Source organism: Paramormyrops kingsleyae, chromosome 7, assembly GCF_048594095.1.
Source record: "Paramormyrops kingsleyae isolate MSU_618 chromosome 7, PKINGS_0.4, whole genome shotgun sequence".
In the NCBI taxonomy this organism is placed as follows: Eukaryota; Metazoa; Chordata; class Actinopteri; order Osteoglossiformes; family Mormyridae; genus Paramormyrops; species Paramormyrops kingsleyae.
In genome coordinates this window covers 21855501-21880301 of record NC_132803.1, presented here as the reverse complement: position 1 = coordinate 21880301, position 24801 = coordinate 21855501, and the positions used below count along the sequence as shown (strand labels likewise).

At 44.7% G+C, this 24801-nt stretch overlaps 1 protein-coding gene across 2 annotated transcripts in view; it reads left to right on the top strand.

The window, feature by feature from the left end:
* The window catches only part of lamc3 (laminin, gamma 3), an 84237-nt gene that overhangs the window by 26322 nt on the left and 33114 nt on the right, over window positions 1–24801 (top strand). For both annotated transcript variants that reach the window (XM_023807972.2, XM_023807971.2), the window contains exons 4-12: window positions 9–175; window positions 3052–3240; window positions 4588–4705; window positions 5728–5826; window positions 6414–6550; window positions 7316–7435; window positions 11057–11246; window positions 15450–15559; window positions 19546–19770. In XM_023807972.2, the coding sequence (XP_023663740.2) occupies window positions 9–175; window positions 3052–3240; window positions 4588–4705; window positions 5728–5826; window positions 6414–6550; window positions 7316–7435; window positions 11057–11246; window positions 15450–15559; window positions 19546–19770 (1355 nt within the window). The remainder of the gene's footprint in view (window positions 1–8; window positions 176–3051; window positions 3241–4587; window positions 4706–5727; window positions 5827–6413; window positions 6551–7315; window positions 7436–11056; window positions 11247–15449; window positions 15560–19545; window positions 19771–24801) is intronic.

The following is a 24801-nucleotide window of genomic DNA, read 5'->3' as shown; positions in this document are numbered from 1 at the left end:
CGGACCAGGTGTAAATGCAACGGTCACGCCAGTGAGTGCATGCAAGGGGAGCACGGGAAAGTGGCGTGTGCCTGCGAGCATCATACAACGGGCACGGATTGCCAGGATTGTGAGCCTTTCTACCAGGACAGACCTTGGGCTCGAGCCACAGCTGATTCAGCCAATGAGTGCCAGTGTAAGTGTTTGGGGAGCCTCCAATAACATCCAATCACCAGTCAGTCCGTTCCCATAATGGCCAATCCTTAGTCAGTCATTTCCCTTAATGGCCAATCCCCAGTCAGAAAGTTCTCTTGACAGCCAATCCCCAGTCATTCAGTTCCATAACGGCCAATCCCCAGTCACCTTCTTAGACAGTTTTTCATCTCCCAGAGGTGTATTTTCATACCAAACCTGCCATTACTTACAGTTACTTCATGTATTGTAGGTTCTTACCATACCATCCATTAATGTTATATTACAAGGCTAATTGTAAATGATTTGTGATAATTGATCATGTTTATTTACATTGGATGGGCAGGTAAGTGGATTAAATGTAAAATACATACTCAAAAAGCTGCTGCTTTTAAAGCAGTGGAAAATAACTTGAAATAAAAACCCACACAAAACGCCCAGAGCACCAGAAAGTAGGAAAGGGATCTGACAAATCTATTCAGCAAATGAAATGACTCATTTTACATTGTGCTCTACACACATTATGTTATATACTCATATTTTACACAGAATCTGAATGCATGGGTGACTGAAAGGTACGAGAAGAAAAATGAAATTTAAGCGACGGTACGAAAGCACAAAGCAGTATGCCGTGTTAATGGCTTTACGCCCCAATCTATTAGGGAGCGAGCTTTTTAATTACTGCTGCTCACTGAATTAAACAGATGGCTTGCTGAGCGAAAAAATCTGAAACTGAAAGAAATTAATACACATAATCCCTGTAGCCAATAAAATGCAATTTGAGCCACTTGCAGTTCGAGCCATTTGATTTGAGGAGCCTTTTACATAATGCTGCCCCATATGTCTCCTTTGTTATGGCAGGAGAGGGCAGGTGAAGGCAGATGAAGGCAGGATAGGGCAGGAGAGGACAGGTGAAGGCAGGATAGGGCAGGTGAAGGGAGGATAGGGCAGGTGAAGGCAGGAGAGGGCAGGTGAAGGCAGGATAGGGCAGGTGAAGGGAGGATAGGGCAGGTGAAGGCAGGAGAGGGCAGGTGAAGGCAGGATAGGGCAGGTGAGGGCAGGTGAAGGCAGGATAGGGCAGATGAAGGCAGGATAGGGCAGATGAAGGCAGGTGAAGGCAGGAGAGGGCAGGTGAAGGCAGGAGAGGGCAGGTGAAGGCAGGATAGGGCAGGTGAAGGGAGGATAGGGCAGGTGAAGGCAGGAGAGAGCAGGTGAAGGCAGGATAGGGCAGGTGAGGGCAGGTGAAGGCAGGATAGGGCAGATGAAGGCAGGTGAAGGCAGGAGAGGGCAGGTGAAGGCAGGATAGGGCAGATGAAGGCAGGAGAGGGCAGGTGAAGGCAGGATAGGGCAGGTGAAGGCAGGAGAGGGCAGGTAAAGGCAGGAGAGGGCAGGTGAAGGCAGGGTAGGGCAGGTGAGAGCAGGTGAAGGCAGGATAGGGCAGGTGAAGGCAGGATAGGGGAGGTGAAGGCAGGATAGGGCAGGTGAAGGCAGGATAGGGCAGGTGAAGGCAGGAGAGGGCAGGTGAAGGCAGGATAGGGCAGGAGAAGGCAGGTGAGGGCAGGATAGGGCAGGAGAAGGCAGGAGAGGGCAGGAGAGGGCAGGTGAAGGCAGGATAGGGCAGGTGAAGGGAGGATAGGGCAGGTGAAGGCAGGAGAGGGCAGGTGAAGGGAGGATAGGGCAGGTGAAGGCAGGAGAGGGCAGGTGAAGGCAGGATAGGGCAGGTGAGGGCAGGTGAAGGCAGGATAGGGCAGATGAAGGCAGGTGAAGGCAGGTGAAGGCAGGAGAGGGCAGGTGAAGGCAGGATAGGGCAGATGAAGGCAGGAGAGGGCAGGTGAAGGCAGGATAGGGCAGGTGAAGGCAGGAGAGGGCAGGTAAAGGCAGGAGAGGGCAGGTGAAGGCAGGGTAGGGCAGGTGAGAGCAGGTGAAGGCAGGATAGGGCAGGTGAAGGCAGGATAGGGGAGGTGAAGGCAGGATAGGGCAGGTGAAGGCAGGAGAGGGCAGGTGAAGGCAGGAGAGGGCAGGTGAAGGCAGGAGAGGGTAGGTGAAGGCAGGATAGGGCAGGAGAAGGCAGGTGAGGGCAGGATAGGGCAGGAGAAGGGAGGATAGGGCAGGTGAAGGCAGGAGAGGGCAGGTGAAGGCAGGATAGGGCAGGTGAAGGGAGGATAGGGCAGGTGAAGGGAGGATAGGGCAGGTGAAGGCAGGAGAGGGCAGGTGAAGGCAGATACACCCAGCGTTCATGGGAAGTTGGCAGCACTCTGTAATATTCTCAGCATTCTCTCTTCAGAAAGTCGCAAACTTTTGACATTGGGAATTTGATGTTTTAATAATATCAAATAATGATGACATCAGAATCTGATGGTGCGATACCTTCATAATCCTTCCTAAGCACTCAGGGGAATGTCTGATTCAGGCAGTCCAGAACTCTGGAACAGATTTAAGGACAGATTTGCATATTTTTTAATGCCTACTGGTGTCAAAGAAGATTCCCCTTGAAAACACACCAGCACAAAAATTAAAAATAAAAAATATGCAGGAATAAAACATCCAGTTTGGAATTTAGTCATGAAATCAAGTCAAATCAAAGATGCGGTTTATATAATGATGTGTCTTTTTAAAGTACCTCTGCACACACTGTTCCCCAAAGAACGGATTTCTTTGATGCCAAACACCAGAGAAGATACACATAATATCTCAATTCAAGCGTACATTTATAAAACCCTGTACCACCTGGAAAAGGTAGAAAGTTAATAATAAAGAAGTACATTTACAGACACAGCAGTTATAGTGTGGGAAATGTAAGTTATCTTTAATTTGGGATTTTTCATTTCTAGTCTTGTGATGTCTTGGTTCTCTCACCCCCCTCCCCTTTTCAACCCCCAGTGTGTAACTGCAGTGGCCGGGCAGATCAATGTGTATTTGATGCTGAGCTGTACCGCAGCACAGGCAGCGGGGGGCGCTGTGTGGGCTGTCAAGACAACACTGACGGACCGCACTGCGAGCGCTGCCGGGAGAATTTTCACCGTGACTCTCCACAGGACCACTGCCATCCCTGCAACTGCAGTGCGCTGGGTAAGGGGCAGCGGGTTCCTCACTGCACCGGACTAGCATAAAAGCAAAAGCAACATGAGTTACTGAATTAATCCATCGGCCCATCTTCCGTAGCACTGACCCAGGACAGGGCCGTTACGAGACTGGAGCTTTCACGGGGAAGTGCAGGGCACAAGCCAGGCAGCATGCCAGTTCATTAAAATGAATAAATTAATGTTCAAGCTAATTGAGAGAACTAGAACATTTACAGTTCACTGTGGAATCTTAGTGAAGTGTGAAATCCTGTGAGCCTTTTTGACGTTTTAATCCACCTCATTCTTAAGAGCAGGGGCGAAGGGGACAGTAGGGACATGAATGCCCTTATATCTAATTTGGAGTCATTCATCCCCATCAATATCAAACTCTGTCCTACACTGTTACTTAAGGGTACATGGCATATTGCATAAGGTTGCATAAGGGCACATGGTATATTGAATAAGGGTGCATAAGGGCATATGCTATATTGCATGAGGGTACATACGTGTATATTCTATATTGCTTAAGAGTGCATAAGGGTTCATGCGATATCACATAAAAGTTCATAACGGTATATGGTATATTGCATGAGGGTGCATAAGGGTATATTCTATATTGCATAAAAGTGCATAAAGGTTCATGAGATATCACGTAACAGTCCATAATGGTACAGTATATGGTATATTGAATAAGGGTGCATAAGGGTACATGCCAATGTCCATAGCTTCTGTCAAAATTCCTGTGAATTCCTAGTGCAGTTACATACACCTGGCCAATAAAATTACTCTTATTCTGTTTCCCTCATGACCTGAAACATAACAGACGGTTGAATTGCTGAATTGTCTCTGGAATGTTTTCATGGTGGCTCCGGAGCACAGAAATGTAAATGTTATGTCAATACACAGACTTTGACTTGCATTTTAATAAGCCTGAAATCCTTTACTTGAAATCCCATGACCATGACTATGGATGATTTTTTTTTTCTTGAAAAGGCTGCAGCTGATTGGCTGTCAGCAGCTGCTATTTCATACAGCACCCATCCTGGATAGTGTCTTGGGTCATGTAATAGCATTGATCAAAGCCTCACCCTGACTGTTCGCTATTCCTTTTAAGTATGAGATATTTCGGCCCATCTGGTTTCTCAGGAAGTACAACTCGCTCTGCCCCCCCCCCCACCGTTTTTTATGTTTTCAAAAGCCTCTCCACCCATCTGAGCGCCCCCCCCCCCCAGTATTACCATCACAACGGGGCACCCTTTGAAAGGCCCAGGAACAGCCTAGAATGAATGCCGGGGCCTTGGGCATCAAGCCCTGACCGCCACCCCTTTGTGCTCCTCCCCCTCCCCCCATCCAGGATCGCTGAGCCTGCAGTGCACCCCTGACGGCCACTGTCCCTGCAGGCACACTGTCTCTGGGGAGAAATGCGACATCTGTCAGCCCGGGTTCCACACGCTCGGGGTCGCTGGATGCAGGTAAGGCAGCAGTGCATGTGTCAGCCGATCCGCCTCCTCGCCCGTCGACCCGTCTGCGGCGAAGCAGGAAAAGAAATGGTTATGAACTGAGCTATTATCAGGCTGCAGAAAGGACCATCTATCACCTTCATAAAATAGGAGCCACCGTGATGAATAATTTGAATTATGAATTGCAGCATTATTAAGATGCCAGGGTCTAATTGCACAGCCACTGCCTTTCTTTGTAGCGCCGACAGCCCCATGCCGTCGGTATAAGCCTCTGTGATCTGACCATCTTTAATCCATTAATTCTCGCTGACCCTGTCAGCTCTGCGAATATTAATGAGAAGTGACAGAATTTAACACCAAAATCTTGAAATCACTAATCAAAACACTGCCCCCCTAGGAAATCCGGGTCACGCAAATATGTTTGATCGATCCATCCTGTCGATAACTTACTCGGACGCGCCGAGAGGCGGCACACGTGAACGTCAACCCAAAACTGGCGCTCTGAACAGTAACAAAGGAACACGTGAGGTGCTGAGCGTATGCCTGTTCCTGATGGAGGCTGAATTATTCAATCCAACGGAGCGGAACACACAAAGTGGAGAAGGGATCATTTGAATTCCTTTTTAATTGCACTCCCCTTAATACATTGATTGCACGATACAGCTCTTTGAAAATGCATGTGGCGGATGAAAGGGATCAAGCATGTTTACCATGGGGGACAAAGAGAACACAGCACAGGCCATAAGGTCTCCGGCTGAATGAAAGCAAGACCCCAGCACAGCACACCAGCCCTTCTGCAAAGGGTGCTGACCTCCAGTCAGGTGCCATCCTCCATGATTTCTCTTGCTTTCTTTTAACCTCCAGGGGCAGCTGGAGAGAGACGCAGGCAGTAGGCTGACGTCTTAACTTTGTCATCTCAGTGTTCGTGCTTGGAGAGGGCGCCACGGTGCGGGAGGGGGAGGGGGCTGGGGATGATGGCAATAGAGGTCTGTAAGGAGTGCTGAGTAATAGAGAGGGTTCTCTGTCACTCGCAGGCCATGTGAGTGCCATCCAGAGGGCAGTGTGGGCATCTGCGCCCCCCAGGATGGGAGGTGTCACTGCAAAGTCAACGTGGAGGGACAGGCCTGTGACAGGTGACTCCCCAGCTCTGTTCTCCCTATTTCTGCTGCACAGAAAACAGCAGTTGCACCAGCTTCCGTCACAGATTCTCGCAGTTGCTCTCTGCTTCTGTATTTTTATTTCCATAATTTAATTTATTCTGTTTACTTTTTTGGATGAATATGTTTAGATGTTTTTTAATTGTATCAGAAGGTTATTAATAATCTGCAATCCTAAATTGTTTTCTTTCCTAGATACTTCAGTGCGATTATTGTGGCATCTATGAATCTGTGCTACATTAACTGCACTTACGGAATGCGTGTTTTATGCATTTTTTGTTAATGTGCTTTCTAATTTATGCAGTGTCTTGTAGGAAAATCGCAGTCATAGACTTACTTGATCCACCACACGAATGAGTTTTCTAAATGCACTTTTGCAGTCTAAAAAGCATTTTTCAGATTCAATGAACTTTATCAGAACAGTAAGGAGTCACGTGTAAACATTTTTCACTCTTATTATACAAGTTGGTTTTTCTATATAGGTTATTGTTCTTTATAGAATAGGGGGTGGGTAATCAGTGGAGTCAGCAGGGACATGCATTGACAGGGTTTCTTCTGTCAAGGTGCAAGCCAGGTTTCTTTAATCTGGATGCCCGGAACCCAAAGGGCTGTGAATCCTGCTTCTGCTTCGGCCATTCCGTGGCGTGCTCCTCCGCACCCCGATACTCTGAGATCAGCATCACCTCAGACTTCCACAACGGTAATTATAATCTGCCACGCATTCGCTTTCACTGACAACATTATGGTTAATGTGTCCAAGTTGAACTTGAAAAGTTTGTAGAGTTTGGAGGAAGCTCTTAGCACAGCCACCAAACATCATGGACTTGGAATCATGGATAGTTCAGGTGCATAGAAGCACACAGCTCAAGTACACTTAGGTAAATTGTAAGCAAGATATTTTACCTCAGTTGGTCTAGTACATTATCTAGCTATGTTATTGGGTAAACTGCATGGTCTCTTATTTTGTAAAGCTTTCTTCCAGTCCAAAGGCATGCAACTAGACTATTTAGTATCTCTAACTTTCCCAGATTGTCTGTGCCCTGTGATAGACTGGCAGCCCGTCCAGGCTGCACTCATGCCCTCTGGTGTCTAAGATGGACTCCAAGGCTCCTTTCTAATCCTTTCTGTGGTCTAATCTCTGAACACATTACTGATTAACTGAATTAATAGTAATTTAAGTTGTTTGGCTGGAAATCCTGTCCCAGGCGACATCATACGATTTTATGCTTTATTGGCTAGAACCAGCTGGATATTCCACTGAAGCAATTTAGGTGAGCATTTACCAGCAGGGCTCCTTTGGTAATGCATGGCTTTTGTTGTGAAAAATAAAGCCTCTAAACTATGTTGCCCTTTTAAGTGTTTTTAAGCAGCACTAAATACAAAACAAGGCAGAGGTTTGATGAATGATAATGTCGAAAGAATACAGCATAGACATGGTAGTGCACCTCCATCTTCTTTGTGACAGAACCGGATGGATGGACAGGGGAGTTCCTGGATGGCCAGGCATCCCCTCTGCTCTGGAAAGAAGGGGAGGTGTACTTACTGCCCTACACCGAAGACGACCTCGGCTTCTACGTAGCCCCAGGTAAGATTTATTCCCAGTGTGATTTGTAAAACTAGGTCAACCTAAGTCAATATCATAAAAATTCTAATTATCTTATTAGAATAGCTGTGCGTTATCCTCCTAGTTATAGGACATTGTAAGACTTCCTTCCATTGGATGGTGAACAAATTCATATGATGGGGGGTGGCAGGATGGAATGGGGAATTTTATTAACGGTTTTACAGCTTTAAACCATGAAACAGGAATTTTGTCTTTAGCATTATGGATGCACTCAGACACAAATGTAGAATGTTTGTTCATCATTAATCAATCATGATGGTTACTGTATTCCATACAGTTACTATATTTGCTCATGTACTTCAGTAGTAACTGAGTTACTAAGTTACAGTACTTGTGCCTCCTCAAATAAAGTGTTACCAAATATTTTAAAGGTGACAGCATGTTGTACAACCTAGGAAATTAGCATTGATTGCATGTTTTACAACAAAATATAGTTTTTTTCCCCAAGTAACACTTTTTTTCTTAAAAAATATCTCTTTGTGAGAGTGTGGACATCTTGGTGGCATCCAGTAACAATCACACCTTTGTGTGTTTGTGCTCCCACAGCAAACAGAATCATCCCTTGCAGATGGCATCTGCCTTCTTTTCGCCGTAATCTTTGTTTACACTGCAGCCTTTGCTGTAAATAAAATAAATGGTGCGGAATAGGTCAGCTGTCTGTTGGGCTGGCCAATCCACTGCCTGCTGCAAAGGGAAGACGGAAATGAGAAAACCATTGGCTTTGATGGGGTATAAGAGTGCACGGGACAGCTAGGGGTGAGAACAAGGAGCCGAAGAGCCTGTGGAGCTTAGCCACTGAACCAGGGAAATAGCATTACAAGGCTCAGGCTTCAGCTTTTAATGCTGGCATCCATGCTAGCTATGCTGGGAGAGACTCCTTTTGTCTCCTGATCACGCCAGAGCCACATTATACTGCGTGCGGCTGGTGCCTGTTGTCCTGATTTTCCAAAGTGTCCATGCAGCCCAGCAGTTATTCCGATGGCTGTCGACCACATTAATTATGTCCTCTAATTTTACTCTTACAGAACTTTTTTGTTTATGAGGAATATACACATATATATATTTTTAATTTATTTTTGAGATTACATGTGAGACCTATTTTTTATATTTTTATTTTATTTTTCCTTTCGAAATTGTTGGTATTATTACAGTACTCCCATTAAGCAGGTGAGGGTGTGGCTATGGTAGGTAGGGGTGTGGCTATGCTAGTTAGAGGTGTGGCTAAGCAGGTGAGGGGTGTGGCTATGCTAGTTAGTGGTGTGGCTAAGCAGGTGAGGGTGTGGCTATGGTAGTTAAGGGTGTGGCTAAGCAGATGAGGGATGTGGCTATGCTAGTTAGAGGTGTGGCTAAGCAGGTGAGGGTGTGGCTATGGTAGTTATGAGTGTGGCTAAGCAGGTGAAGGGTGTGGCTATGGTAGTTAGGGGTGTGGCTCAGCAGATGAGGGGTGTGGCTATGCTAGTTAGAGGTGTGACTAAGCAGGTGAGGGTGTGGCTATGGTAGTTAGGGGCGTGGCTAAGCAGGTGAGGGTGTGGCTATGGTAGTTAGGGGCGTGGCTAAGCAGGTGAGGGGTGTGGATATGGTAGTTAGGGGTGTGGCTAAGCAGGTGAGGACGCCGTTCCTGTGATTAGAAGGTTGCCAGTTGAAATCCCGTGGTCGGCAGAGTGATTTCATCACCCTTGAGGCACTATCGCTGCAGGGACTGGCTGACCCTGTTTTCTCAAATGTACATCATTTTGGATAAAAGCATCTGCCAAAAATAAATGTAAACCTCTGATCAAGTTACAGTAAGTGCACGAGTAGTCAAGGTAACTGTGAGGAAGCACTAGTTTGGCCGTTTACTGCTTCATTAGTCATTAGCTGCAGTTCTAACTAATCTAAAGAGCTCTGAATTTAAGCATCCCTAAACCGGAAACCTAAGAACAAAGGGCAGAGAGAACTTCCCAGCAGCAAAACTGAGTTGGTTTCTTGCTTGATTTTATACATTTGAATTATAAAATACATGCAGCTGGACACGCTTCTGAAGCCGGGTGCCTTGCTGAGGGGCTCAGCAGCAAAGTCCTTCCTGAGATGTAAGACCCGGCTTTGCCCAGCTAGTTAAACCCTGTATTACCTTAAGGGCACCTGCAGCCCCTGAGTCAGACTTTCACTCCATATTTGGAACATTCTGTAGCCAATAAACAAGTAAGAGAGAGCAGTTGGTTTGATGAGATTTAAGAGTTACCTGTGTTTATAACTTTTGTCCATCCTGCTAAATCAGAGTTTAACTGTAATTGGATAAATTTCATTGATATGCTAAAGTTCGGTTTTCGTTGGCCTAAAATCAGATGATTCACTTAAATTGTCATTGAATGTATTTTGATTATTAGCTATGGTGGAGTAGCATTGCCACGACATCATTAGGAGTTTGAATCCGCCCTCTGTTCTGTGGCTGTGTGGGTTTCCATACTGGCTATTCCAGTCCCTTTCTGCAATTTTGCTTCATGCATTTGGGTGAGCTGCTGTTTCTGAATTGCACATGGTGTGTGAGCGCGTGCCCTGCCGTACACTGGTGTCGTGTCCAGGGTGTATCCCAGCCATGTTCCTTCTGCTGTCTCAGATGGAATCCAGGTCCCTTGCAGGTCCAACTAGGAAAAGCAGCAATGGCTGGATGATATTTAACTGTGGAGTAGAGTGGATTTTATCTGATTTTCACAGGACATTGGGTTTCATTTTTCACAAGGCCCAGTCTGCAAAATCTAATTGTCTCACAATCATAGAGCATGGGCACGCCGTGGTTTAAGCTGAGTCATCAGGAGTATGTAGCAGGCCGTGCCGTAACAGATCAGAAGCAAGGGGCTTCAGTAAATATTCCAAGTGCTTAATGATGGAAAAATGTAATGGACCCAAGGCACCATAAATGGAACAGATTGGAAGACATTGGAAGACTGTAAAAGACTTTTGCAGCTGTAATTGTCTTTATCACTGTCATGAAGCGTGGGGCACAATATTTACAGGAAGCTGAACGACACGACACAGAGAAGGCAGCATAAAACATTGTGTGGCTTCTGCTGTGGGCTGTATTCTAGCAGGAACAACATTTGTTGACTAATGCGCTAGGCTGTTATGAGAACTCTGGGAGCAATTATATTCAAGGATCAAACTGATTTCTGTTTTTTAAATGCTATTTTATATGTGCTGTATATGCTATATGCTGCTTTCTAAGGTATTTTGTTATACACAGGTATTATTCTCCAGTACAACATTATGGCTGGCAAATTATCGTCAAAATGAGTATGAATAAGATGCAAAAAGAGCCATCTTTGTTTCAGGCACAGCAGAATGTGAAAGCCTGTCCCTGTAAAGTCTGCCACCTGAATCATGTCTCCTTCTGCCAGAGCCCAAGCCCTTATCGGACTATTCACTGTCGTGAAGGTCTCTGTGTTAGCAGCTGTGCAGCAGTCAGTCCCTGGTTAACATCCTACTGCTGGGGTCTGCAGGCTCGTCTCCCCCTACCTGCGCAGATCAATCAGCTTGGGGAGTATTTGGGAACGAGATGTTTCTGATGAAGACTACTTCTCTTTATGTCTCCTCTTCCCCCTGCAGAGAAGTTTTTAGGGAACCGTCTGCTCAGCTACGGACAGCTGCTGTCGCTCACCTTTGTGGCCGAGTCGCCGGAGCTCCTGCCACAGCAGGTCACCCTTGTTCTAGAAGGATCCAGCATGTCCATCTTGGCTGAACTTCTTCCCGAATCCTCGTTGCATACTGACATTCCACAGCACACCTTCACTTTGAGGTGAGGCCACTAATCCTTTTAATTCTACAGTTTAACTTCTTGCAGTTATGTAGTTACCAAGATCTTTCTGTTCATCCTGAGATTTTTGGTCATTGTTATGTTTGATTAGTGTTCACAGAGTACAGGAAATGGTTAATTATTTATTGTTTAAGCCGTTGCACTTTTTTGGATTTTGAAGGCAAGTTTGATCTTCAATTAGGCAAAAAGCAGATTTGATTAGTAATATCATACTAATGCTTTTGATGTCTCATCTGCATTACTTGTACATTGCATTGGACAAAAGCATTATAATTATTTCATAGTCATTAGAAAAGACACACATAATGCAAGCAGCCAGTTTACCTATTGCATGAGGGCCCTTGAGGAAGGCTACTATAAGTGATTGATTTCTGGTTTGTTCAGCTGGAACTTGATTGGGTAATCTAGTCCATATATTGCCTAGCTGATTCTCAGATACCCATAGAGGGCCATTTGTCAAACTGTCTTTAAATTCCTGGAAATTTCAGTTAGATAAAGGTTTTTAGTGCATGAATATAGGTTCATAAATATATGTTGTAGTAATATATGGCCACATTTTCCACATTTATGCTTTTTGATCCAGTTATCAGCGTGGGTGCTTTATAGCCTCCAGAACACTGAAAAGATGCTATCTTGCCTTTGAAGTCATACAAGGACACCTGTCAGTCTGCGCTTCCAGTACGACACAGTAGGAATGTTAACAGTAGGATATATATTATACAGGGTGGGAGAGAGGGTTCAACTGACAATGGATATCACCCTTTGTGTCCTTTGAAAAGAAAAGGTTTGCTTTTCTGTAAATAGCAGTTCATGCTTGAAATAGTGTCATCACAACCAGATGGCAGTGAAAGGAGATATGCTGTAGACATCTATAGAGATTTACATATCACCCCAGAACCAGTCAGGAAGCACAAAACTCTGACACACTGACACTATTCTTTAAGGCAGCCATGGTGCTGAATTTAAGAGTCTCTTTCCTGCCTGATGTCAGCCCGTCCACCTGTCACTTTGACGCTTCGCGAATTTTAACTGGGAATCGGGTGAATGGGATCTAATCCAGAATGACCAGTCATTTTTGTGTACGAGGGTTTGTGCACATGCGTGTGTTCATGAGTGAATGTGAATTAAGAGGAGGGTTCCGGTACTGTCACGATTATGACAGCGCAGAAAGCAAAAAAAGATATGTGTACCAGCAGGTACCGCAGACTCCTTGTCAGAAATTTGTGGGGAAATATAAATAAGCGCAAGAGCAGAAGGACTGTATTCTTCGTACAAGGCTCCTTGTTGACAGATTCTCTAATTAACGCGAGTCATGGGGAATACGTTAACCTTGGTCACCGAAGTCTGCACTAATTCCAGAATGTGGATTAATGTTATCCCAAAGCCACGATAAGAGGGAGTGTACCCAATGACATAAGACTTCATCCCCCAGTCCTCTCGGATGGCTAACGAGGAGCCGAGAAAAAGCTTGTTTAAAATGGTGGGGCCACAGTATGCGAGGTGAGAAATTAGCTCACAGTGGGTGGGATTATTCTACGCCACCGGTCACTGACTGGTGTAACCAGGTTCTCATTAGTTACTTCATTGGTTCCCATTAGGTTAAATAAAGCAGTGATTGACAGGACCTGATAATCCCACACATGGTGGGTTTCAAAGCTGTAGTTCACTTTCTCACGTGTATATCCTGCAGTGCATATGGAAGCTGTAATATGGCATATGCTCAACCTGTGCTGGAAATAAGCTGAAGATTTGGTAATGACTCCTGCAGGAAAGCGCTGGCTGTCTTGCGGGCAGCCGCTAGTGTGTTGGGTGGGCTGTGCTTAGACCTTCCCTGACAAGCCACACTGCCAGATCTCATTAATTCCCCCTTCGCTGTGTTGAGGCGCCGAGCTGTGTCTTTAACAAAAGCCCTCTTTCTTCTGTTTCGGCATGATTAAAGGGATCGGCTATGGTGCTGCGCTGCCAGAGGGACTGCATGGTGTAAGGTGTGCTCAGAGTCTGACACAGCTGCAGTACATTGTCAAGCCATCTGGCAGTAATAATAATAATAATAATAATAATAATAATAATAATAACATCCATCCTTCCATTGTCTGTAACCCCTCGTCCTATTGACAGGGAGTCCAGAGCCTATCCTGGAGGTTATGAGCACAAACAGTAATAATAATAATAAAAATAATAATAATGAGGAGGAGGAGGAAGAGGAGGAGGAGGTGTGTGGCGCAGTGGGCCAGGACTCTCTGCCTATGATTGGATGGCTCGAATCACAGGGTCAGCAGACTGATGCCACTGCCATGCGCATTGTCTAACACTGCTTTTTCAATTTTCTGTAGATTTTGATTTTGAAATACATTACATTACATGTAATAAGTGAGAATTCATTAAAAAAGAAAATAATATCCATCTAGCTACTCATCTTGTCACTGTGTTACAATGATTGTTGTTATTTGTTTTTGCTTGTTTATTTACTTGCCAGAAGCTGTAACACTGACTGACTGCACTCTCTGAGAGTATCACAGTACTCTCTAACCGGGAGATAGACGCTGTAACACTGACTGACTGCACTCTCTGAGAGTATCACAGTACTCTCTAACCGGGAGATAGACGCTGTAACACTGACTGACTGCACTCTCTGAGAGTATCACAGTACTCTCTAACCGGGAGATAGACGCTGTAACACTGACTGACTGCACTCTCTGAGAGTATCACAGTACTCTCTAACCGGGAGATAGACGCTGTAACACTGACTGACTGCACTCTCTGAGAGTATCACAGTACTCTCTAACCGGGAGATAGACGCTGTAACATTGACTGACTGCACTCTCTGAGCATATCACAGTACTCTCTAACCGGGAGATAGACGCTGTAACACTGACTGACTGCACTCTCTGAGAGTATCACAGTACTCTCTAACCGGGAGATAGACGCTGTAACTCTGACTGACTGCACTCTCTGAGAGTATCACAGTACTCTCTAACCGGGAGATAGATGCTGTAACTCTGATTGACTGCACTCTCTGAGAGTATCACAGTACTCTCTAACCGGGAGATAGACGCTGTAACACTGACTGACTGCACTCTCTGAGAGTATCACAGTACTCTCTAACCGGGAGATAGACGCTGTAACACTGACTGACTGCACTCTCTGAGAGTATCACAGTACTCTCTAACCGGGAGATAGACGCTGTAACTCTGACTGACTGCACTCTCTGAGAGTATCACAGTACTCTCTAACCGGGAGATAGACGCTGTAACACTGACTGACTGCACTCTCTGAGAGTATCACAGTACTCTCTAACCGGGAGATAGACGCTGTAACACTGACTGACTGCACTCTCTGAGAGTATCACAGTACTCTCTAACCGGGAGATAGACGCTGTAACACTGACTGACTGCACTCTCTGAGAGTATCACAGTACTCTCTAACCGGGAGATAGACGCTGTAACACTGACTGACTGCACTCTCTGAGAGTATCACAGTACTCTCTAACCGGGAGATAGACGCTGTAACATTGACTGACTGCACTCTCTGAGCATATCACAGTACTCTCTAACCGGGAGATAGACGCTGTAACACTGACTGACTGCACTCTCTGAGAGTATCACAGTACTCTCTAACCGGGAGATAGACGCTGTAACTCTGACTGACTGCACTCTCTGAGAGTATCACAGTACTCTCTAACCGGGAGATAGATGCTGTAACTCTGATTGACTGCACTCTCTGAGAGTATCACAGTACTCTCTAACCGGGAGATAGACGCTGTAACACTGACTGACTGCACTCTCTGAGAGTATCACAGTACTCTCTAACCGGGAGATAGACGCTGTAACACTGACTGACTGCACTCTCTGAGAGTATCACAGTACTCTCTAACCGGGAGATAGACGCTGTAACTCTGACTGACTGCACTCTCTGAGAGTATCACAGTACTCTCTAACCGGGAGATAGACGCTGTAACATTGACTGACTGCACTCTCTGAGAGTATCACAGTACTCTCTAACCGGGAGATAGACGCTGTAACACTGACTGACTGCACTCTCTGAGAGTATCACAGTACTCTCTAGCCAGGAAATGGAAGCTGCAACTCTGACTGACTGCACTTTCTGAGCATATCACAGTACTCTCTAACCGGGAGATTGTGCATCTGAAAGTAAACTGCCATATGTATCATTTCATTGCTCTAGACTCCACGAGGAGGAAGTGAGACTGAGGCCGTCATTGTCCTCGACGCAGCTCCGGAGCCTCCTCTACAATCTCACGGCCCTGAAGATTAGTAACGCTGGGGGGCTGAACTGTAAGTAGCAACACGCAAATAACTATCACTAGCCTGCATCAAGGGAACAGTAGGGGCAAAATTAGGGGGCCCAGCAGTTTCCAAGGGCTATGGGTACCTATCATAAACCAGGACAGTACTCAATGCCTCTAGGTACTGCTTCACACATGTGTGTTGGCACATCCCTCAGGCCTCTTGCACACTGCACTTATATTGCACAGCGCAATACCTGTTACCTATCACTTATGTATAGATTATGTACAGCTGAACATTTCATGTATTTTTTTATCTTATATTATTATTTTTCCTTATTTTTTCTATATTTTTTTTATCATGCACAGCTGCTCGGAGTGACCAGGGTTACATTCCACTACATGTTGCATGTGTACAACTGTGTACATGACGAATAAGCCTCTTTAATCATTACAAATGATATAGCGTGAGTAGAGCAGGAGCCCAACACTTTCCAGGGGCCACGAGTACCTAACATTACAAAATATATAATGTGGGGGGGGCACATTACAACATTATGTGACTCCATGTTATCCATGCATGTCTGTCTCTCTAGTCTTTTGTTACTTCTTTTGTCAGAATGGCTGCCTTTGTCAGGTTCACTAGATGCGGGCCATAATCAGTATTTTTCACCGAGAACCTTATCACCATGCTCTGGATTAAGCAGACTGAAGTCTCTTTGCTTTTTTTTCTTCCATCCAAAAGGCTACAGGAGGAAGCCATTTTATCTGCTAGACCTTCTCCATTTTTAAATATAGGCAGGCAGTAATTTTTGACTTAGTGTCAGAGGAGTTTGTTTGAGGTCGACCTGCTCTCTGTGCTGGGGGGCTTAAGATATGGGGTGTAAATGAAAAAGCTGCAGCTCGCTTCCTCAGACCCAAAACACTGCCGTTCATGTCGTACTCATTGTTTTTCCTACGTCTCAGATAATTAACTTTAGTAGCTACATTAGGGGACAGACACTGCATGAATATTTGCGCTTTCTCTCGCTTCATGCATTACAGTGCTTATCCAAAGTCTGCGCACCCTAAACTAATCACAAGCATTGCAGTTGAATGCAGATGGAAGCTAATTAACTTCTTGTGTCATCTGAACAGCAACTGGTCAGACCTGTTTTTATTTGAGGGGCCATAGATTTATGCAGCAGATACAAGTCTGTTAGTCTATTATTTTTTTAATAACTTTCTGCTTGTATTGACTAGTGGTTTTTTATACGAATATTGTTGCTCCAGACATAAATTTAGGCAAAAGGAATCGGACATATTATGCTTAAATGTAAAATAAATGACTCTGTATTTCATGTGTGCAGATTTGTATGCTGTGCATGCAGTATATGTGTTGTCTTCTTACAAAAGCAGCTACACACAAAATCATTCATTCCACCCTTTCCCAGGGTTTTGCGTTTTTAGTGAGGACTCCTTTAAAGCCCCCCCTCTCCCCCTTTAATTTGTTAGCTTTCTGTCCGGGTGCTTTGCCTGCACAGGTCATTGCCGGGCTGTTTGCAGAAGTACCGTTAGGAATAGCTGAAGGTGGTACATTTTCTCAGTACCACTCGTCCTGTCCTGCTTGTCGCTAAAGAACTCCAGCTAGCGCTAATGAATTCCAGGCAGCCCCGCACTCCGTAGCTGCACTCATGAATATTCAGGAGCAGACAGACCCGCAATGTAGTTTCATCCAAAACCGACAGTGAGCAGAATCACAATCGCGACATCCTTACTGCTGGCAAGTGCCATATTCAGAAGCAGTTAGCCTCACCTGAAGCGGGTCACGTTCAGCGGGTCCCTTACTGGGGTGGGCAGTGGGGTCGTGGCTTGGGGAGCTGCAGTTTGCATTCTTCTTTGCAGAAAGTGAGGGTTTTTTTTACTGATTAGAAAACATTTTTGGGATCATATTCTGGGAGGCTATAAATTAAGGTGGTGTTTTCAGGCCCAACTTAATTGTTTTGTGTTTGAATTCATTCTCTTAAACAAATCAATAGGATATTTAAAAAAAAAATAAGGTAACTCCTGCATAAATTACACGTACCATATCTGAACATACCAACAATAGAAAAGGTATTATATTATATCAAGTCATACCTGTTGTTTGTGGCACAGCGGTTAGCACTGTGACATTAAACTTCCACGGTTCCTCTCTAGAAACCTGTGTGTGTGTGTAGATCATCTACCTGCATTTGTGTAGATTTGCTCCCGATTCTCTGATGTCCTTCCGCTGTCCAAAAGCATGCATTTTGGTGAACTGTTCTCCAGAGGTGGAAATTTCCGGTCCAGAAAGTACAAATCCAGACCAAGATTTTGTTCCAACTAACCAGTTGAGCACTCTGTAACTGTGACTCGGTATGCTCAACTGGGTGGTTGGAACAAAATCATGGTCTGGATTTTTACTTTCTGGACCTGAAATTACCACCTCTGCTGTTCTCTCTAAATTGGCTCTAGTGTGAGTGCATGACCTGCGGTTAATCTGGTCCAGGATGTCCCGTGCCCTCTGCTTTCTGGGATAGGTTCCAGGGTCACAGCCGTCCTGTGCTGGACGAGCTGTATGGAAAATATTTGAAATATCAGTTGTGTGGTAGTTATTTCAAAATATAATTTACTTTACAGCATTTTCTTTGAATATCAGTTTGATGTTCCCATTAATAATCAGTTAAAATCCCAAGGGGTTTAATGAGGACAACTAGAGACAAACTAGAGAAATGCAGCTTCTCCATGTGATTCCCTGCTCACTGCATGATAAGATGAGGAGTTGGGCGATCCAGGGAGACCTTGAAACAGAGCTGCTGCTCCTCTAGGTTGAAAGGAGTCAGCTGAGGTCTTTCAGGCATCTGAAAAGGATGTTTTGCACTCAGGGGAGCTGATCCAAGCATGTCCCACTAGGCAGAGACCCTGGGACAGCCCCAGGACATACTGCAGGACCTATATCTTCTAGCTGTGTAATGGAGGGCCGGCCAGCCCAGCTTGGCGTGTTGACAGGCTGCCATCGACCAGGAAAGGCTTTGTGAAGAACACCAAGCATATGGAATCTGTTTGGTTATCACCCTGGTGACATGCAAGATTTAGTTAAACTGGTGGCATTTTGTTGAGCATACTGTATTAACTCAAGCTTTGGTCTCAGAAATTTAGTGTCTATTTCTTTTTCTTTTATGCTTCTTGAAGTTGATATCATTTTAGTTAGGAGAAGAGTTGGAGTATGGTGTCATTTCTGTGTGTGCTATGTTACTTGGATTACTAGATCACTTGAGGGCTTTGTTGCTGTATTGTCAAAATTGCCATGGTCTGTAACATGAACTTACCTGGTAGATTAGCAGTGCTAAAAATAATAGGGCTTGGATAATTTAAATTAGGTTCAAAAAATAGTTTTTGTAGGGTGATATTTTAATTGTACATAATTGAATTTTCAGTATAGCACTTCAGTAACTAGCCAGGTGTGGTGATACGTCACATTCTTTTGTCAGCTTAATTTTCTGCATGCTCTGTTTGTCAGAGCTCTGCCTTGCATAGGCTACTGTCTTGCCCTCTGACTGCCTTCATATTGAAGGCCACGCCATATGCCAGTCACCGTTCATGCGTTGAACCAGGAGAACATTAATTCACCGTTATTCTGAGCCTTTCATTCCTTATAGATTTATTGAGCTGTTTTATTGAAGGTGCTTCAAGCAGAAGGGAGGGCAAGGGATCCAGATACGCCGGCTGGCTGTGTTAACGACGGGACAGATGAGTGCCATGCAAGTAGTAGAGACCTGCTTAATGAGGTCATAGACAGAGACGACCATCGGTGTTAATAAGCTGTAGGACTCATACGGTGTTAGAGTCAAGCTGTCTGTGACCAGCCTACTGCTGCTTTTCTGATCCTCATAAATAGAATTCCCTGACCTTTAGCTTGACAATAAGGACTAGCTCAGTTTCACTAGAGAGAATCACACCGTCAACCATCTTGAGTTCCCTCTAATACATGCGCCGGCCAATCAGAGAGTGTTCCTTCTGTTTTTCTCTCTGCAGATACCTCCCAGCTATCCAGGGTCAGCCTGGCTTCTGCAGCCCCCTCTTCCGCCCCCTCTGCTCCTGTGGCCTGGGTGGAAATGTGCCGCTGCCCTCAGGGCTTCGAGGGTCAGCACTGCGAGCGCTGTGCTCCGGGTTACAGGAGGGAGGTGCCCGGTGAGGGCGTCCTCTCCCGCTGTGTTCCCTGCACCTGCAACCAGCATGGACACTGCCACGCAGAGTCAGGTAAAGAGAGCCACAGTGTTCCCCCATCACCTCCGGCCCCTCTCCCTTCCGGTCGGCCCACTTCCTTATGCGTCATTCACTCGCCTTGTTCCTCGGACACTCGTCGCTCCTCCTCACTCACGACGCCGGCATGGACATAAGTGGATCCGCTGTTCTTGTCAGCAGTTTGAGTGTTGGGCACTGAGGCTTGCTGCGAAGGGGGTGGGAGAGAGCAGAGCCGGCTACATCAAATTATTTTAAATGAGCAAATAAATTTAGCAATGGTAGATCTGTCTTCAGTGTCTGGATTTATGACCCATTTAACCGTAAGAACTGCAAGCACCTGCTGGTGCCCCATTCCACAGGAGTGTCTGTGTGTGTGGGGGGGGGGGGGGACAGTTATTCATTAGCTATAATTTTCTTAATAGACAATTGCCTAGTTTACATGAACCTGGCAAGACATTTCATCCATTCACAGACCCAAGCAGACCTCGACTGATACAGCGTATTAGATGTATTGTCAGCTGTTTAAGTGATATGGAAGATTAAGAGCCAGTGTAGAGGAAAAGAAGGGAATACCTGTGCAATATTTGTGTTCTTTCATTAATTTTAATGTTTTCTCCATATGATATAAATAAATTGCTAGCTTTGCTTCAATATAAATTTGTATGTCCACCCATCTTTTAATCCTGGCTCGCAGATTCTGTCCCAAGCAGCATAGGACACAAGGCAGGGGACACCCTGGACGGGATGCCAGTCCATCACAGGGCACAGGGCAGGGGACACCCTGGACGGGATGCCAGTCCATCACAGGGCAGGGAACATTCTGGACGGGATGCCAGTTCATCACAGGGCACAGGGCAGGGAACATTCTGGACAGGATGCCAGTCCATCACTGGACTGACACTTATTTACATTTTTCTCCTGTTCCAAACCACCTATTTTATTTTACTGTTTTTATGGGGGGCAGGGCGGTTAGGGAGCAACTATAACCATTTGACTCTGTTTTGGCACTAAATGGATGAAAGTTAATGACCATTTGTGCTTCCTGCTTGTACTGGGCAGGCCAGGTGGGGTCTGAAAATACAGCCGTCAACGATGGCTGAACAACAAAGGGGATGCTATGAGATTTAGCTTTTAGTTGTAGTTTTCATGGTGGTAAAAAATGGATTAGAGAGGAAGGTGTTTGATCTCCCCTCTTCTGGAATCCACAGGCATTCTCTGGGAACAATTGGGCATCAAAAATAAACAGCTGTTAAGGGACTGTGTTGACTTTTGATTTTTTTTTTCCATTTTCATTGGCTTGCTGAGTAGTGATGGTGTTGTGTAGCCAAGCTGTTCATTGTGTTCTGCTTAAACTGCCTGTGATTAAATGGCTACGTGCTTACAAATGTATGATTAGTCCCCAGTGCTCAAGAAGTTACATATGTTGCACACAGTCAAGGTGATATGGAGGTTAGCATTATAGCTGTACATCTCTGACACTGTAGGTTTTATTCCCAGTGTGTGTGTGATATGCTGGTTAGCATTATAGCTGTACATCTCTGACGCTGTAGGTTTGATTCCCAGTGTGTGTGTGATATGGTGGTTAGCATTATAGCTGCACATCCCTGACACTGTAGGTTTGATTCCCAGTGTGTGTGTGATATGGTGGTTAGCATTATAGCTGCACATCCCTGACGCTGTAGGTTTGATTCCCAGTGTGTGTGAGATATGGTGGTTAGCATTATAGCTGTACAGTACATCTCTGACACTGTAGGTTTGATTCCCAGTGTGTGTGTGATATGCTGGTTAGCATTATAGCTGCACATCTCAGACGCTGTAGGTTTGATTCCCAGTGTGTGTGTGATATGGTGGTTAGCATTATAGCTGCACATCTCTGACGCTGTAGGTTTGATTCCCAGTGTGTGTGTGATATGCTGGTTAGCATTATAGCTGCACATCTCTGACGCTGTAGGTTTGATTCCCTGTGTGTGTGTGTGTGATATGGTGGTTAGCATTATAGCTGCACATCCCTGACGCTGTAGGTTTGATTCCCAGTGTGTGTGTGATATGGTGGTTAGCATTATAGCTGCACATCCCTGACGCTGTAGGTTTGATTCCCAGTGTGTGTGTGATATGGTGGTTAGCATTATAGATGCACATCTCTGACGCTGTAGGTTTGATTCCCAGTGTGTGTGTGATATGGTGGTTAGCATTATAGCTGCACATCCCTGACACTGTAGGTTTGATTCCCAGTGTGTGTGTGATATGGTGGTTAGCATTATAGCTGCACATCCCTGACGCTGTAGGTTTGATTCCCAGTGTGTGTGTGATATGGTGGTTAGCATTATAGCTGCACATCTCTGACGCTGTAGGTTTGATTCCCAGTGTGTGTGTGATATGGTGGTTAGCATTATAGCTGTACATCTCTGACGCTGTAGGTTTGATTCCCAGTGTGTGTGTGATATGGTGGTTAGCATTATAGCTGCACATCTCTGACGCTGTAGGTTTGATTCCCAGTGTGTGTGGTTCTCCACTTGCCCAGATGTGTTTCCACTGGGTCCTCACACATTCAAGTCGGTGCCTCTAAAGTGCCATTAGTGTGCAGCGATTTGCCCACTGAAGGGTTGGCATCCTGTCTGTGGTGTCCCATGTGTCCTGTGACAGACTCCAGTTTAACTGAGACTGTACTGCTTAAGCAGTGTGGGAAATGGATGGCTCTGCAATTTCAATCATTATAAAAGAACATGAATTAATTTGAAGGCCAATAGGGTTATTTTTTTATTTTAATTCAGCTTTAGTAGAAAAACTGCAAGCTCAGCACAACATATTCAAGACATTATAAAAATTATTAACTAGCGCCAACTAAGTTACTTGAATAATCTCCAGTCTGTTTAAAACGGTTATTATCTGTTGTGTTATAGGCCATATGCAACCACATTTCAGAACTTTATTTGCATTAATTCAGAGTAACTGCATGATAGATGGCTATAAGTTACTTTGTGTGCCTGAAATAAGTTTACATTGTCTGCATGGTCGGTCAGAAGCACTGGAGCTTCATAATCGTGATTTATTTATGCTCAGCATCTCCTTGCCATTGCTTTTTATTGTAGTGCAACCAAACAGACTGGAAATGTTAATATTAGCAGCTTAAGAATGAATTTGTTTTGTAGAGAGGTGCACTTCGGGGCTAATGATGTCTAGCATATGTCCGTCTTTTACACGCCATCCATTAAAATGCAAACCAAATGAGGCCGGCTATCTTCGCGGGTGGGGGGCCGTATTAACAAATAAATAACCATAGGAACAAATCTCCCAGGATTGCAGACTATAGTGGATTAATCACCTAAATAAATTAAACGCGTAATTACCCCTGTAGTTCCTGTGCGTCACTTACAGCTGCTAATAGTACCTCTTGTTTTGAAGAGGCCAAACCACATGGCAAACAGAGCAATAATGCACACAGCAAGCGCAAAACATTCTCAAACTATTTATTGTCACACAATACAAATGCCAGCATACATACAAATAAGACATGGTGGTCTGTCTCAACAAGCAAAAAACATCCTGTTAACGTCAAAACATCTATTCAGCTAGTGAACAGTTTAAATGCTAGAGACATTTTTTTTTTCATTATTTACAATTGAAAGTTTTGATAAAAATATACATTTATATAAATAATCACAAAAAGTCAAATCTATAATTACTCCTAGTTTGAAATGGACAGAGCAATGAGAGGCAGAGGAAGAGGGATCTAAGGATGAATAGACTCCCAGCACGACCAGTCCCAGTCGCTCCGCATTCTCTGATGGGAAATATCTTTATATACATTTGAGTGCTGCCTCATACTGTTCATACTGTATTTCAAAGGGCCTATTTGCTCTCTTCTTTGACTGAGTAAGTCCAGAGTACCAGGACCCCTAAATTAGGATACTTCCTTTCATCGTATGTCGCTTATGTTTCTATTAATTCATGCTGGCTTTTTAAAGCCTGCCCTGGGCTTCTGAAACACATGTTCATGATGCAAGGAAGATTTGTCCAGCTAATACACTGGGCCTTGTGTCTCACCTCTGCCAGCTGCACCTCTAAATCAAGAGGATCTTTCATCAGGGGGCTCTTACATCAACCATGTTCTAGAAGGAGATTCTATGCCTATAATTTTATGTGGTCTGTTTATTGAAGATAAGCTTTTCCAAAATAATCTGTACCAATACACATGTAGTAAGTAAGCGAATCAGCTTACTTGAAATCCTCCGAGCATATGTGCTCAGTGAGATTAACATATCCGTCTCACTTTGAATCTGTGGCTAAGGAGCACCAGCAACAGGTTAGCGGTGCGAGCGGAAAAGCAGATAGCGTTACAAACCCTGTCTTTGTTAAGTCTTATTTCCCTCAAAGACTTCTTTCAGTTTCAATGCTTGCGAGACTATCTTCATCAGATTGCTATAAGTACAGCCTTTTGTCATTTAAAAGTATAATGGCGAGAGAGGCAGAGATCAAAAATGAAATTGAATTAGTCCAGCGGAGCTTCGGTAAAACACAATCAAGCTGAGCACGCTGTTATTGTATGGAAATCACAGCAATTAGTTTGTAACTTGTGGCTGCAAAGGCCCCCCTAGGAGAAAAACAGAGGAAATGAAGGGGCTTTCACTGGCGGGCACCTCATTTCCTCACTCTGGCTCAGATATGGATCTTTTGCTTAGTCTATTTACATAAAGACTTAGACTGTGCATTTTCTCAGAAATTCCTGATATTCCTGGACCTCCTGGGGTGAAGTTAAATGATTTGGGAGTGTTTCTAAATTGAATTTTGGAGAATAAATAAACTAAAGGAATGACAAAAAACATATCCTGGAGGAACCGTTAATTCTGTTCCCTAATCTAACCAATCAAAATAGCTTGAAAAACCTAACATTGCTGTCTTCTGCATGCCTGATCCAAAAATGGCATCAATAGAGATAATGCTTTCAAATCAGCCTTCCTTTATTTATGAGGGTATTTGTAAACATAGTCTTGGGAAACTACCAGAGGATCTGTCCAATGCAATAATATCTCAGGGCTCTTCAGAGAA